The 13,687-nt window shown below is 40.2% G+C and overlaps 1 protein-coding gene across 5 annotated transcripts in view; it reads right to left on the reverse strand.

Annotated features, from left to right (window-relative positions):
- Window positions 1-3,175: 3,175 nt before the first annotated feature.
- Window positions 3,176-13,687, reverse strand: part of TASP1 (taspase 1) — a 279,334-nt gene continuing 268,822 nt past the window's right edge. For all 5 annotated transcript variants that reach the window (XM_037022455.2, XM_037022456.2, XM_037022459.2 and 2 more), the window contains one exon: window positions 3,176-4,167. In XM_037022455.2, coding sequence (XP_036878350.1) covers window positions 4,081-4,167 — 87 coding nt within the window. In that variant the 3' untranslated portion in view covers window positions 3,176-4,080. The remainder of the gene's footprint in view (window positions 4,168-13,687) is intronic.

Consider the following 13,687-nt stretch of genomic DNA (forward strand, 5'->3'; position numbering starts at 1 on the left):
TGGATTTTTTTCAATAAATATATTGGAAAAAATTTTGGAGATTTGTGACAATTTGAAAAAAATATTTTTCTAGCTTATTGTAAGAAAACAGTATATAATACATATAACATACCAAATATGTTGATAACTGTTTATGTCATTGGTAAGGCTTCCTGTCAATGGCAGACCATTAGTAGTTTGTGTCTGGGGAATCAGAAGTTACATGAGGATTTCTGAATGTGGCTGGTGGGGTGTCAGTGCCCCTAACTCTCATGTTGTACAAGGTTTAACTATATATGGAACCGAATGTCTCTTGGGTTCAAGTCCCACAGAAGGAACCCTGAGACCAGAAGTCAAGCACAAGTAGTTCATCTGAGAAATGATTCCAGGAACACAGAGAGGGGAGTCCCAAGGGGATGGGGCAGGGAAGAAAGCCAGTACAAGGAATACTAACAAGTCAATGACCACAGAGGGCCACTGCGACTTAACTCCTGTGGAGAACCTCCCCAAACCAGAAAAACACATGCCTCAGAATTATAGCAGCCAGGAAACAGAGGAGCTAGGGTATTTAGACACCAACTTCTATCCATTGCTTGTGGAGAACTGCTTCTGGGGACTGCTGATTCTTTGGTACTTCTGGCCTGCGTTGAGGGAACAGAGCAGCTTTCCACTGTCCCAGATCATAGAACCCAGGCACAGAGGTGCAAACAGTAGCATTTAAAATTGTCTGGGGCATTGAAATGGAGGATCTCTGGGCAGTGCCAATGGTCTGCTCTAGGACTCCCGCTAAGCTGGCTTTCCTTGCTCTGCTCGTCAGACCTTCCTGCAGTGCTCCTTCATGGACCTGCAGCCCGGAAAAGTGGATGCTGACCGCTCTTCAGTACTGTGACAGACTTCCGCAAGAGTTTTAGGATCAAATATATGTACTGAACAGCATTAGCTGAAGCAGCAGTATGTGAGGTGCTGTGTAACCCTTGTTAAGTCTGGACATCATTTCGTAATATCATTAAATGAAAACTGCAGGTATATAACCCCATTTTGGTGTTAAAAACACATAGAAAATTTAGGCGTAGGAAGAGTCTATAAGGATCCAAGATAAAGTGTTATTAACTGCTGTCTCTTTGGGAAGTGACGTTAGGAATTAACTTTTTCTTTCTTCTCTTTATTTTCCTTTTTGTAATAAGCATGAATAACTTTTATAATAACAATAACCAGATTTTTAAAAAATGTTCCACAGCAACAATATAATCTCAAGATTCAAGAATAATTGTAGCCCTTTTCTAAATCTTCCCTTTGTACACCCTCCTTTCTTCCTTCCCTGCCTCGCCCTTCAATAAACTTGATCACTGGCAGGTAACTGGTATGCAACCCCACCACTCCCAAACAGGAGAGAAAACGAGGCCTTAGGCAAAAAAGGCTTCTGAGCAGCTCAAAGAGGTGTCCCGCTATCCATAAACTAAAACTCATCCATTTGCTCACAGACAAGCACCTCAAACTATCATTATATGTACTTTGTACCCAATTCTAACAGACATTGGTATCTGTGTTCAGGTTCATAGTCAGAAGCAGTTAGATGAGAAGGGGGCTGCCATAGGCAGACAGGGCAGGGAGGCAGGGGGAAGGGGCAGGGCTCGCAGCCCCCCCGGGGGAAAATCCCTACACAAGGCTGCCCAGTGCAGCCAGCAGGGACCCTCCCAATTCCTTAAGGTAGAGTGTGTACCCTCTGCGTCCTTGACAAATCTGGTAGTTGCCCATTTCTAAACCTGGAGCGAGAGCGCAGGAGGGTGCTGCGGAAGCAGACCAGGCTCAGTTATACTCAGGAGAACCACGCCGCCAGTGACCTGGCCTTGGGAAGAAACAGAATGGAGGCACACAGTTAAGGTCATCCATGTGCCAGGTGGGCACCTTAAAATAGAGCTTCAGCATCTTGGTGATACAAACCAGAGTAGGGAATGAGGTTATTTTCTTATCTGTTTCTTCCTACCTTTTCTACTTTCATGTCAATGAGGTGGATTTTATATCTGTCAATATCCTCTGGTTCCAGAATCTGTTAATATCTGATCTTATAACTAAGGAACTTATACAACCCTCTATGTTTTTGTCTCCATGATTCTGAGTATTTTTTTTTCTCCTGGTTTCAAAACATTCCTTAAATTAAAAAAAAAAATTGAAATTGGAGAATAAAGTCTTAACAAACTGTTCTCAGAGGCCCTGTGCTCTTTTCTACTGACCAGTTTTTAAACTCTTCATAAAAGGGGTCTTTAACAAGGCCAAACTTTTAAATATGAATGGAATCAAGTCAAAAGGAGATGAAAGAAATGGCATTCCTGGTGAAAGAGGTCAGATGATTTTCAGACTCCAAAGTGTCCTGATGGTTTTATGTGATCCAGTCCAGCTCCTGAGAAAACCCTGCCAACAGGTAACAACAGGTCTTTGAACGTTTTGATGACAAAGGCTCCAGACCAGCCAGCCCATCCCTTACTAAATTCTCAGTGTTATGAAGAATGAGAAACAGATACTGATGGCACCAACCTGTCTACAAGAACCCAAGGAGGCAAACGTAACTGCCTGTACAAGGAATACAAATCGCCAAGTCCCAAATCATTCATATTTACACTCACTCCATTTTGGCTGTCTTCCCTTTATAATTTGGCCATATGTTGATGTCAAGTGTATAATTTCATCTGAGGCTTTATCAGTTACCACCCAGAGCCATGATTATATGGTGCAGGGAACTTCCTCTCCCTGAGCAAGTCTATCTTTAGTACCTTCTTGGTAGACACTTCTTACATATAAAATAAAAAGGAAAGTCTTGGTTTTCTTCAGTGGCTCCATAAGCACTAAATATAACATTTAGAAGCAATTTACTAACGAAAACCATTGAGTTTTCAGCTGCCACTACAATTTTTCAAAGCAAAGTGTTGTTATTCCTCCCCTTTGCTATTTTTATCAAGTTGCAGTGGACCTTTTAGGGATTCCTTATTGATCTTTCAAACATGTACTAAATTCAGTTTTCATCTTGCTAGGGTCCAACTGCATGAAGATAAGACTGGATTTTGAATAATCAGAATCATAGCAAAAAGGATAAAAGTATCATTTCTGGAAGAAGAAACTTTTTACAAATGACATAAAAATGGCTTTCCAATGTAGGATTCAAAGATAATTTATTAGTCTGAGAAGAGAGTCACACACTATACCCAGTAATATGCTTTTTATTTTTGTGCCTTAATCTTAAAAATATATTTAAACAAGAAACAAACATAATATTGAATTTTCCCATAAATTTCACTTTCTTATTTACAGTGTTACATTGTAAATAACATTCCATCATACACAAATTAAGGACTGTGCATTTCTGTATGTTCTCTTTACATATTCTTTCATAATATAGTACATACAGCTCGAGGATATGCAATATTTAAGCTTAGAAAAGCTTGAGGAAGGAAGTATAAACTTTATCAATAAGACTATTATTTAAAAAGGTTCTGACCTTAATTCTCTGCTAGATTGTTTCACTGAAACCATTCTTTGTTAAAGAAAAATGCCCCATATGAGGGATGAGGATAACAGTTTAAGTTCCCACAGGATCCACTTAAACTGGTTAACAAATAAAAACACTTTATTACTTATTACTGTTACTACATGGAGCACTACCACTGTCAAGCCATTTAAACAAGTAGATTTATTCTTTAGTTCAGACACATTATATCAACGATAGTTGGTTTCTCTTTATGAAATCAAAATGTTTTCTGCAACTTTAGGTTTTACTTGTGAACAGTTAAAGCACACATTTTGTGAAGATGATTTAATCATTCCTGGTCTTAGGTTACACAATTAGGAGGGCTTTCTGTTTCATCAAGGGAGTAGCCAGGATATGCGTGCGCGCGCGCACACACACACAATCCTGCTCACCTGCCAAGGGCCCACGTGTCACTGAGCACAAACTACAGCAGCACTAGTGTCATGAGCGGCGCACAAGGCTGCAACAGGAATTATAAAACAAGGAAGATAAAAGATCTGACTTCATTCAGTTAAAAACCCCAAAAAGCTCAGGTTCAGAAATGCATCTCAGACGCTTCATGCCCAGTCTGACGAGTCAGTTCACTGGGCTTCCAGGCGGCAAACCCCACCTTCGATGGCCACGGACTGTCCTGCCACTGCGCCGGGAGGCAGCCGTGAGATGTGAGTCTGCAGAGATGGAGACAGGAGAACGTTAGAAGTGCCAGCTTTGTCCCCCGATATGACAAAGGCGGAGGAATACCAGAGTGTCGCGGCTCCTTTTTGCTTCTGAACGACTATAGACCACGATGGCAGTGGCCAGAGGTGCCGAGATTGCTTAGAGGAAAACTGTTACTGGGACTGAGGCCAGGGAGCCGTGTGCCCTGTAGGGCTTCACACACAGTGGGCACCAGGTACAGTGGGAGCCGGGATGAGGGGTGACATCAGTTGTGCAAAAGGAGTTTGGCTGGGCTGAGTGTTACAACATTACTCAAAGGAGGCTGGCCCCGAGTGGGAGACCGTAAAAGCTATTCCACAAGGGGTTAGGGTGCCACCCTAGAATAAAAGTCTGGCCTAATCCAAGGATAGATAAAAGTTGGGAGTTTTGAAGTACAGAAGAACTGCATATCCTTTAAGGTAATCTTCTTTAATTCTCTTTCTCTAAACAAGCTAAGGACTGAACCAAGATGGGACTGAGCCCTGGGTGGGGTTGTCAGCACAGCTGGCAGAGTGGTCAAGCCTCAGGTGGGACTGACGTCCTCTCATACAACCAAACATGAAGCGAGCATACGTTTTAGGTGGAGTTAACAGGCAAGCCAATTGGTTTGTAGTCTGAGGGGGACACTATTCTTGAGTCTCACTGCATGAGTCCTGTTAGGGTAGCTGACAGAGTCCACAATTTGGGAAGTTCTAGGAAACAGGGAATGTTCTCTGGGTACTTAGTTTTCCTGTGTGCAAGGCAGGAAGCCACCTATGACCTACAGGGTGAGGTGTGCTGACTTGGGGGTGGAGGGCTGGGTGAGGCAGTCTTTGTGGTATCTCCTGGGTGTGAGAATCATTGACTTCATTCTTGAGGCTCAGGCCTCTGGGAACTGTGTGCCAGAATCTGACCCCATCATTGCTTACGAGGGCCTAACTTAGATCTTACCACATTGATATATTGTACCTGAGACGTTCACAGTTAAGACAAACATGTGGATTTCTTGTTTCTTGTGATGCCTCACTAATTTAGCAGGAAGAGTTAGAAGAGGACCTGTTGTTAAACTCTGCTACCCAGAAGCCCGTAATCCCACAATTCCCAGGTCTCAGTGTTCATAGGTCACTTTTATTTCAGGAATTTGTTAACAAGAGGTAAAAGATCATTTTTTTTTTGCCAGGCATTATTCATCATTTAAAAAAAATGGCACTCATAAATTAAAAAGATCCCTTAGAGAGTAGAAGCCCCTCAGTCAATTTCAACCCTAATCTCACCCCCTTCAGTCCCAAATGGTCATATAGCTATGACAGGGATCAAGAATGAAGCAGAACTGCTGTGGAAAACAGTTTTATATTCTCAAAAAATTAAACATAGAATTATCATAAGATTCAACAATTCCACTTCTAATTATATACCCAAAGCAGGGACTCAAAAAAACATTTGTACACCCATGTTCAAAGCAGCATTATCCACAACAGCCAAAAGGTGAAAGCAACCCAAGCGAACATTAGTGGATAAATAAACAAAATGTGGTACAGACACACAATGGAATATTATGCAGCTTTAAAATGAATGACAATCTGTCACATGCTACAACATGGATAAACTTTGAAGATGTTATGCTAAGTGAAATATGCCAGACACAAAGGACAAACAGTTTATGATTCTACTTACAGAAGGTACCTAAGTGGTCAAATTCATTGCAAGCAGAAGGGTGGTTGCCAGGGGTTGGGGAGGGCAATGGGGAGACATTGTTTAATGGGTACAGAGTTCCACTCTGAGAAGATTAAAAATGGTCTAGAGATAGATGGTGGTGATAGTTGTACAATCTGAAAATACTAAATCCCACTGAACTGTTCATGGAAAAAATGTTAAAATGGTAAATTTTATGTTGTGTATATTTTACAATTAATAAAAAAGCAAAAATGATCATTTCCTACCTGGCCCACAACAGTTCTCCATGAAATAGCATTAAGGGGAGGGGCTAGCTAGGAATGAATGTATAATACAGACCCCCTAGAAAATAACATTAGCACCATAGGGTTCTATTCACAAATACATTGGAATTTTCCAATCAGGTTAGTTAAAATTTCTGCATCCCTAAAAGAGAAGCTCACAGGAAAATCTGTCTTTAGGCTTCCCAGAGATTCAGGAAAAATCCAAAGGGACCACCTGGCAGGCCTGGGGGTCCAGGCACCAGAGGCTACAGAGAATAAATTAATTGTTAAAAGATCAAAGAGTGACCATATGTCCCAGCAGATGGACTGCAACTTGACCAGGGGCATGTAGGTCTTAAAGTAACTGACTTCCTGCCGGCCAAGGAAAAGGCCCAGAACTCGGAGGCAGAATTCCTGTCCCTCAGACCAGGCGGCCTGACAGCAAGCCCTTGAGATTTACAAAGACACAGATGGCCAATCCAAATTTATTTCTAACACTCCCACCCCCACCCAGATTGCAATTGTTCTACTGCAAACTGAGCCAAACCACAAAGTGTCAAAAAGAATTAGAAAGGAAAAGAAAAAAGGATTGGAAAAGGTAGCTATGGTCTTGAGATATTAACAGTACATGGACAAAATACTTAACGCATTGAGATTTGTATAAAAGGTCACATAAAACCCAAGTGCTCAATTAGACAAACTAGTTAAGATTCAATGCTCAGGATTACCCCTTCTCTTAATCATCACCTAGTCAGGGGAGATTTTTTTTGACTACAGAACACATTGTCAGGATCTTGGTGTTGAGAGAAATAAAATGGTTAACCGTCAGTCTAAATGTCCAGACTTCACAGGTTTCATCTATCAACACGGCCCTCTGACTCATCAGAAAACAAATGACCTTGGTCTGAAAAAGTCTGTATGTACCTGAAAAAGCTACGATGTACCTAAAGTTTCCTCTGGAGTTCAATGGGCATCAAATTATGAGCAGTGGGAGCTGTTTAAGAGGATATCTTATATGAATGTTTATCTCTTCAAATTTTTAGAGAAGTGGGTTTGAACTACTCTTGGGTTTAAAAATAGACAACTTTCAATAATGAACTTATATGTCTGCATTTAAAAGTACAACAAAATATTTTATATTGCCTAGGGACTGTGTAGACTCTAGATACCCTGCAAGCACAAGAACTTACCAAGATGTCTTTAAAACCATTTAAGTAGCATTGTACTTTATTGGAATTTAGAACTCACGAGAAATAACACATGGAGATGATAGAAAAAAACCCCAGGAGACTACTGCATTTGGGGCTCTCTCCTCACCTCCTTGTTGCATGCTTCACTCACACACCTCTCCAACTGATTTTATGTAATAATACCCTTTTCTGGTTCTTTCTCAAGGAAGGACTGCCTTAACTGGGGCCCCCAGCCCCAACCCAGAAGCTCTCTTTCTGACTCCTAAGCACCCTTGGGAGCATTTCTCATTCTGTGACATAACTGTCTAGGTTTGGGCTTGTTTTGAGTGTTTAGGTCTCTAACTGAAAGTCAACTGGAGGCAAAAGCCTGTCTTACACTCACCTCTGTACTCCTTGCACTTGTCAAAGTACTTGACACAGAAGGTACTGGAAATGCTCACTGAGTGAAGTACTATAATATATCCTCCAGGGCTAAGTTTAGGAACACAATGAGTCTCAAGTGTTTTAATTAGTGTGACTAAACAGCTTGGTTAAAAAAATCATTCAAACTAGTTTGTCAAAGACCCTTTCTAAACAGATGTTTTTTTAAAGTACAGACTGACTAAATTTTTCCACTTTCCAAATGACTGTGTTGTTAGAATAGAGATAGAACTTCAGATTTTTCAGAAGCTAACAGCTCCACAACAATAGAACCCAACGGCCTTGTAGTTAAAATTCTCTGCTTTTTTGCCAATTCCTTGAGTGGCATAATCTCATCCTTGAAGTTAACACTCAGAGAATATCAACTTATAAATTATACTGACTATTCGAAGCCAAAAGTTTTAGGCTACATTTCTTTATAGAGCGAAATACACTGTATAATAACAAATTTAGTCTGAAGATTTCAAAATAAGATCAAAGTAAGAAAAATTATATAAATTATATAATTACTGATGTCCTAATCACAATCTAATAGCCGAGACTTTCTATCATTCATACTCATGTCTTAAAATCTTTTAAGACCACCTTAGTGACTGATCTTTTGTGGTTTCTAAGAAAACTACAAGTACATAATTTAAAGCCTCAAAGCCTTTATTTAGTGGTTATATTTAAATCCATCTTTCCACTCTTAGGAGAATTGCTTGAGATCTGCCGTAAGAGTCAAAGGAAGATTCTCTTAAACAAGCTATTATCCTCTTTTGGTGGGGTCAGAAAAATAAAATCTAGATAGACACAGTCCAAAAGAAGCTCTTGGAAATACTTTATTCATTGGTTTCATAATTCTGAGGGTTTGGTTTTCTGTTTTTAAAAAATATACAGAGCTTGAAGCAAGGTAACGGACAGTCAAAGCATACAGGCATTTACAAATAGAACAAATGACAGTGAAAAAGAACACTGTGCCATGGAGAGACAAAAATTGTACTTCAAAACAGGGAGGAGATGTTTTCATCAACCAGTGGTTTAAAAAAATGCATTTAGCATACCACATATTATTCCAATTCTAAACAATCTACAGAGGCAGTTTATCGTAATGGCTATGTGCATTGATTACAGAATCAGAGCACTTTGGGCTCTGGACCATTTCCTCTTCTTCATGGACACACTGCTGGACTACATTTCTCAGCTTCTTTTCCAGTTGTGTGGCTATATAACTGAAATCAGGCCAATGGACTAAAGTGATAGGTGCCATTACCAGGCCTGGCAGAAAACCTTAGGAACCATTCTCCATGTTCTTTCTCTGACAATTGTGAGGCCTTTGTGAGGTAATATTGAATCACAACTTGGAGGAGAGCCTTCTGCTAATCAGAAACCCCAATTTGGATTTTATGTGAATGAGAAACATACTTACGGTGTTTGAGCAACTATATATTTGGGGGTTTGCTTGTTACAGTAGCTAGGAACTAACCTGGCTAAATATAGGCCTCTGCACACACTAGCTGGTAACTTCGGCTGATTACTTAACTTCTTGGACTCCCCAGCTACAAAGTGGATATAATAATAGTAGCATTTATGATTAAGTTGACACTACATGACATGCAATGAAAGCATGTGTCAATAAATGTTAGATTATTATTGAAACAAATACATAGCTGTAGAACAAAACATTCCACAGCACAATCTCTGTTGTAGATTATTGGGTATTCTAGAACTGGGAAATTCTATTTGAAAAGTCTGATAGTCTACAAAAATTGAGTGAGATATTTTAATGAAAAATTAGCTGTATGCTAAAAGGTAAAGTTGAAGAAAATGGGTATTTTTAGGCCAGTATTTTTTATGCTATTCTTTTGCTGTTACTGATAAAATAATTTAACAACTGCTGAGTATTTACTACCTGCTAAGGGCTTGGTATGTACCAGTTTGTATCACTTAATCTAAGGCTCAAAAATAATCTACATGCTTGGGTGTTGCAGAGAAAACCAACTGGCAGAATACTGGCAAACCACCTACTAAGAACATGTACTATTGTAAGGAAGACAGGTATATACATATGAAATTATTAGAAAACCATTAACAAACGCATATAACCATGCACTGTAAGAGTAAAATACTCCTATATGTTTTCTGACACTACCAAGCAATTAACTCAATTCTGTAGATACTCACTGGCAGTCCTACAATTTAACCCAGTTTTGGAACTATCTACCTGGAGATAGTGTAGATCCCACAGGTTAAGGGCTCAGACCCACTAGACTGCTCCCCAATCCCCCACAGCTACAGATATCTGCAAGCCCAGGATGTCACCTGTGCTTTTATTGACCAACTATAAAGAGAAAGGTTCCCACAATCCTCTCCGCAGGTTTAATTTGTTGAAGCAACTCATGGAACTCAGGAAAAGTTTATTTACTAGATTACTGCCCTTTTGTAAAGGTATGTAATTGAGGAGCAGCCAGATGGGAGAGATGTACAGGGGAGGGTAGGTGGGAAGGGGTGAGGAGTTTCTTCAAATATGCCACTCTCCTGCATCTCCATGTGTTCACCAACCCAGAAGCTCTCTGAACCCCATCCTTTTGGGTCTTTTTGCTTAATTACATAGATGTGATTTATTGAATCACTAGCCATTGGTGACTAGCTCAATCTCCAGCCTCTCTTCCCTTCCCAGAGGTTGGTGGGCAAAGCTGAGTTCCAACTCTCTCATCACATGTGTGGTTCCTCTGGCAAACAGTCCCCATCCTTAGGGGGCTACCTTGGGATTTTTCAAAAGTTACCTCGTGAACATAAACTCACATGTGGCTGACAGGGGCTTATTATGAATAACAAGACACTTATTTCACCTTTATGGCTCTGAAGTGATTTTAGGAACTGAGGACAAAAGACCAAATATTTAACAAAATATCTTCCCATTGTTCATATCACCTAGGAAATCCTAAGAATTTTGGAAGCAGAGTCAGGAATCATGCAGAAAGACCAAAGGTATATTTCTTATGATAATCTTAGTATCAGATATGCAACCACAAATGCCAAAGACAGATAAGAGAGTGAGGGGGTGGATATGGATCAAGGTGTTGAGGAAGGGTTTCTGGAGACCTTGACACTGGAAGCAAATAAAACTGGAGGGTCACTGAGTAAGGGGGAGAGAACTGACAAGTTTGGTTTGGGCTACATGGTTTCTAACTTTTAAAAAATTAGCATAAAATATTTCAAAATGGAGAAGTTATGCACAGGCATCTTGATTTCCAGCTTTTCTTAGAAAAAATCTACTCTGACATTTCTCCGCCACAGTGAAGTAGGAGCTACCTTCTAAGGTGCATTTTGGCGAGACTTCTCTGTGGGTAGGGCTGTGTTCTTATGGTGTGCATTCAGAAGTCACCTAACATCTAGTGATACTCTTTCAGTGGGATTACAGCTGACCCATTGGGTTCAGTGATAATGCCATTATCAAGTTCCCCCATCAACCTTACACCTACTGGTTTTAGCAGCCATTGATAACATTGCCTAGAACCATCTTTTCAAGAGGAGCAACCAAAGAGTGGTTTCTTAATTCTGTCATTCTCACTATATTAATTCTGGAATTCGTCTATGAAGAACTTTCTCTCATCAACTTTTTGATATTCCAGAATAAAGGTTATGTAAGGAAGGAAGGACAAACACTTGACTCTTTCACTTCCTTTTCAGGGATCAGAATAATAAACCTCCAAAAGTAGCCAGTGATTTTTTTGACTTGCTAGCTCCACTTTGGATGACTATCTGCAGGCTCATTTGTTCTAAATACAGCACCTAAAGGACGAGTTACTCTTTTTGGGTTGACATAAAACAAGTACTGCTGTGTGCTAATACAGTAAAGTTTTCTCAGATCAATTCGGTTGTTTAGAAGAAAGTTCTCTTGTCAAAGTTAACTGGGTGTTAGGATGGTATATTAGGGTAGGGCTTCTGAGACAAAATACCACACTGAGTGGCTTAAACAACTTAAATTTATTTTCTTACACCTCAGGAAGCTAGAAGTCCAAGATCAAGGTATCAGAAGGTTTGGTTTCTTCTGCAGCTTCTCTCCTTGGCTACAGATGGCTGTCTTCTCGCTGCGTCCTCACACGGCCTTTTCCCTGCCTGTGCACCCACAGTGCCTTTTCCTCTTCTGATAAGGACACTAGTCCTACTGAATTAGGGCCACACTTTTATGCCTCAACCTTAATCACCTCTTCAAAGGTCCTATCTCCAAACACAGTCACATTGGGGGTTATGGCATCAAGATATGAATTTGGGAGGACACACTTCAGTCCATAACAGATACAGATCTTAAAGTGATACAGAGTGAGACCTCACAATGCCCCCATACACTCACATCTCCACTGGTTCTGAGCAGAAATCCTCCTGTTCTCCCCTCTGCTTGTTCCTCCCCCTCTCCACCTGCCTCCTTGCTGCTCCTCAACCACACAGCACACTCCTGCCTCAAAAGTGTTATGTGTGCTGTTCTCATGGCCCAGAAAGCTCTCCATTCAATGTTTACTTCTGCCAAACCTGTACTCAAGAGCCAATTTTTCAGGTGGTCAGACTGGCCACTACCACCATCCTCTCCAGCTAAACATTTCCTATATCCTTTCTACCATCTAACCATCCTTCTACTTTGCTCCTTTGTCTGATTCACTGCTCCTCTCCCCCATTGGGACATAAACTCCATGAAGGCAGAGAGTTCATCTGTTTGTTCACTGTTTTTCCCTCAGTGCCTAAAACATATCCTAGCACATCACAGGGGTTCAGTACATTTGCTAAGTAAAGAAAAATTTTTTTAAAAATGAGGGTGGGGAATGAAAACAAACTGCAAATTAAACGTTTTACATTTCTTAATTCTATGTTTAACAGTTTTTTATTATAGTTCGTAAGTTCGTTACACATTTTTGAAGAGACTTGTATAAATTAAACAATAAACGTGGTATTAAAGTTGTGGACTTTAAAGCTCTGACAATAAAAGCCTACATATTTTCCGAAACTAACACAGTATGATTTGGCATTATCTATTCACTCATCTGGCACAATGACTGTACTTTAGCACACATATCATCCTCTTCCAGAGAGGGACCATCAAGACATCAGCAATCTAGATAGTGGTCAAGTGAGGCCCATGTGCCTTGTGTGTCTATTGTGTTATGATGACATTAAAGACATTTTGACAAATTCAGCGCTAGAAGAAAGATGGACAACATAGTCAGCAAACCTTATATGCAGGAGCATTTCCCTTCTGGAAGGCAGAACTCCAGCCTTGTAAGTAATGAGTGCCTCCACTCAATTTTACAACATACATGAACATTTCCAGACAGTCCTTTTTCCTACCACCTTCCCTTCTCCTGTTAATTCTGCCTTATTTTTCAAGTTGTTGAGTCCTCAGTAACTTGTATTTTTTCATCTACCAATAGTGTCCCTTGAACTTTCTTAATATAATATAGAATAATGGGTATGTCTTGTAGACCAAAGATCCATTTAGTCACAGGCTAAGCTTGTCTTTTGTATTTTCACTGTGATATTCAGAACATGTAAATTTGGTACTGTGAGGTGGCACTGTTGGCCGAGTGCATTTTATGTCCTTACATAGTGAATTCTTACCTGATGTGATAATAGTCACCCTCTACTTCCTTTTACTGGCACAAATGGGATAGACCTTAAATGACTGAATCCAGAGAGCAGGGCTGGGGACGTGTGTCTGCTTGGCTTTTACTCCTTTTTTCTATTATGGGCATTTTTTTCCCTTAATGAGTTGAGTCAGGAGACACCCCCTCTCCCCATCCTTTTCCCAGAAGTTCCTTGCCCTTTGTTTTCAAGAACTGTCTTTCAGGGAGGCATACTTGTGAATAAGGATATTCTGAGCATTCTTTGTGTGCGGCATTAAACTTTGGAATGTAGTTTACTGCTCTAAAAATAGTTTGGTCTTCATACTTCATCCTGAAAGCAGATGTACTCAACTAGTTGACAGTTTCCCA

Source organism: Manis javanica, chromosome 5 (genome assembly GCF_040802235.1).
Source record: "Manis javanica isolate MJ-LG chromosome 5, MJ_LKY, whole genome shotgun sequence".
NCBI lineage: Eukaryota > Metazoa > Chordata > Mammalia > Pholidota > Manidae > Manis > Manis javanica.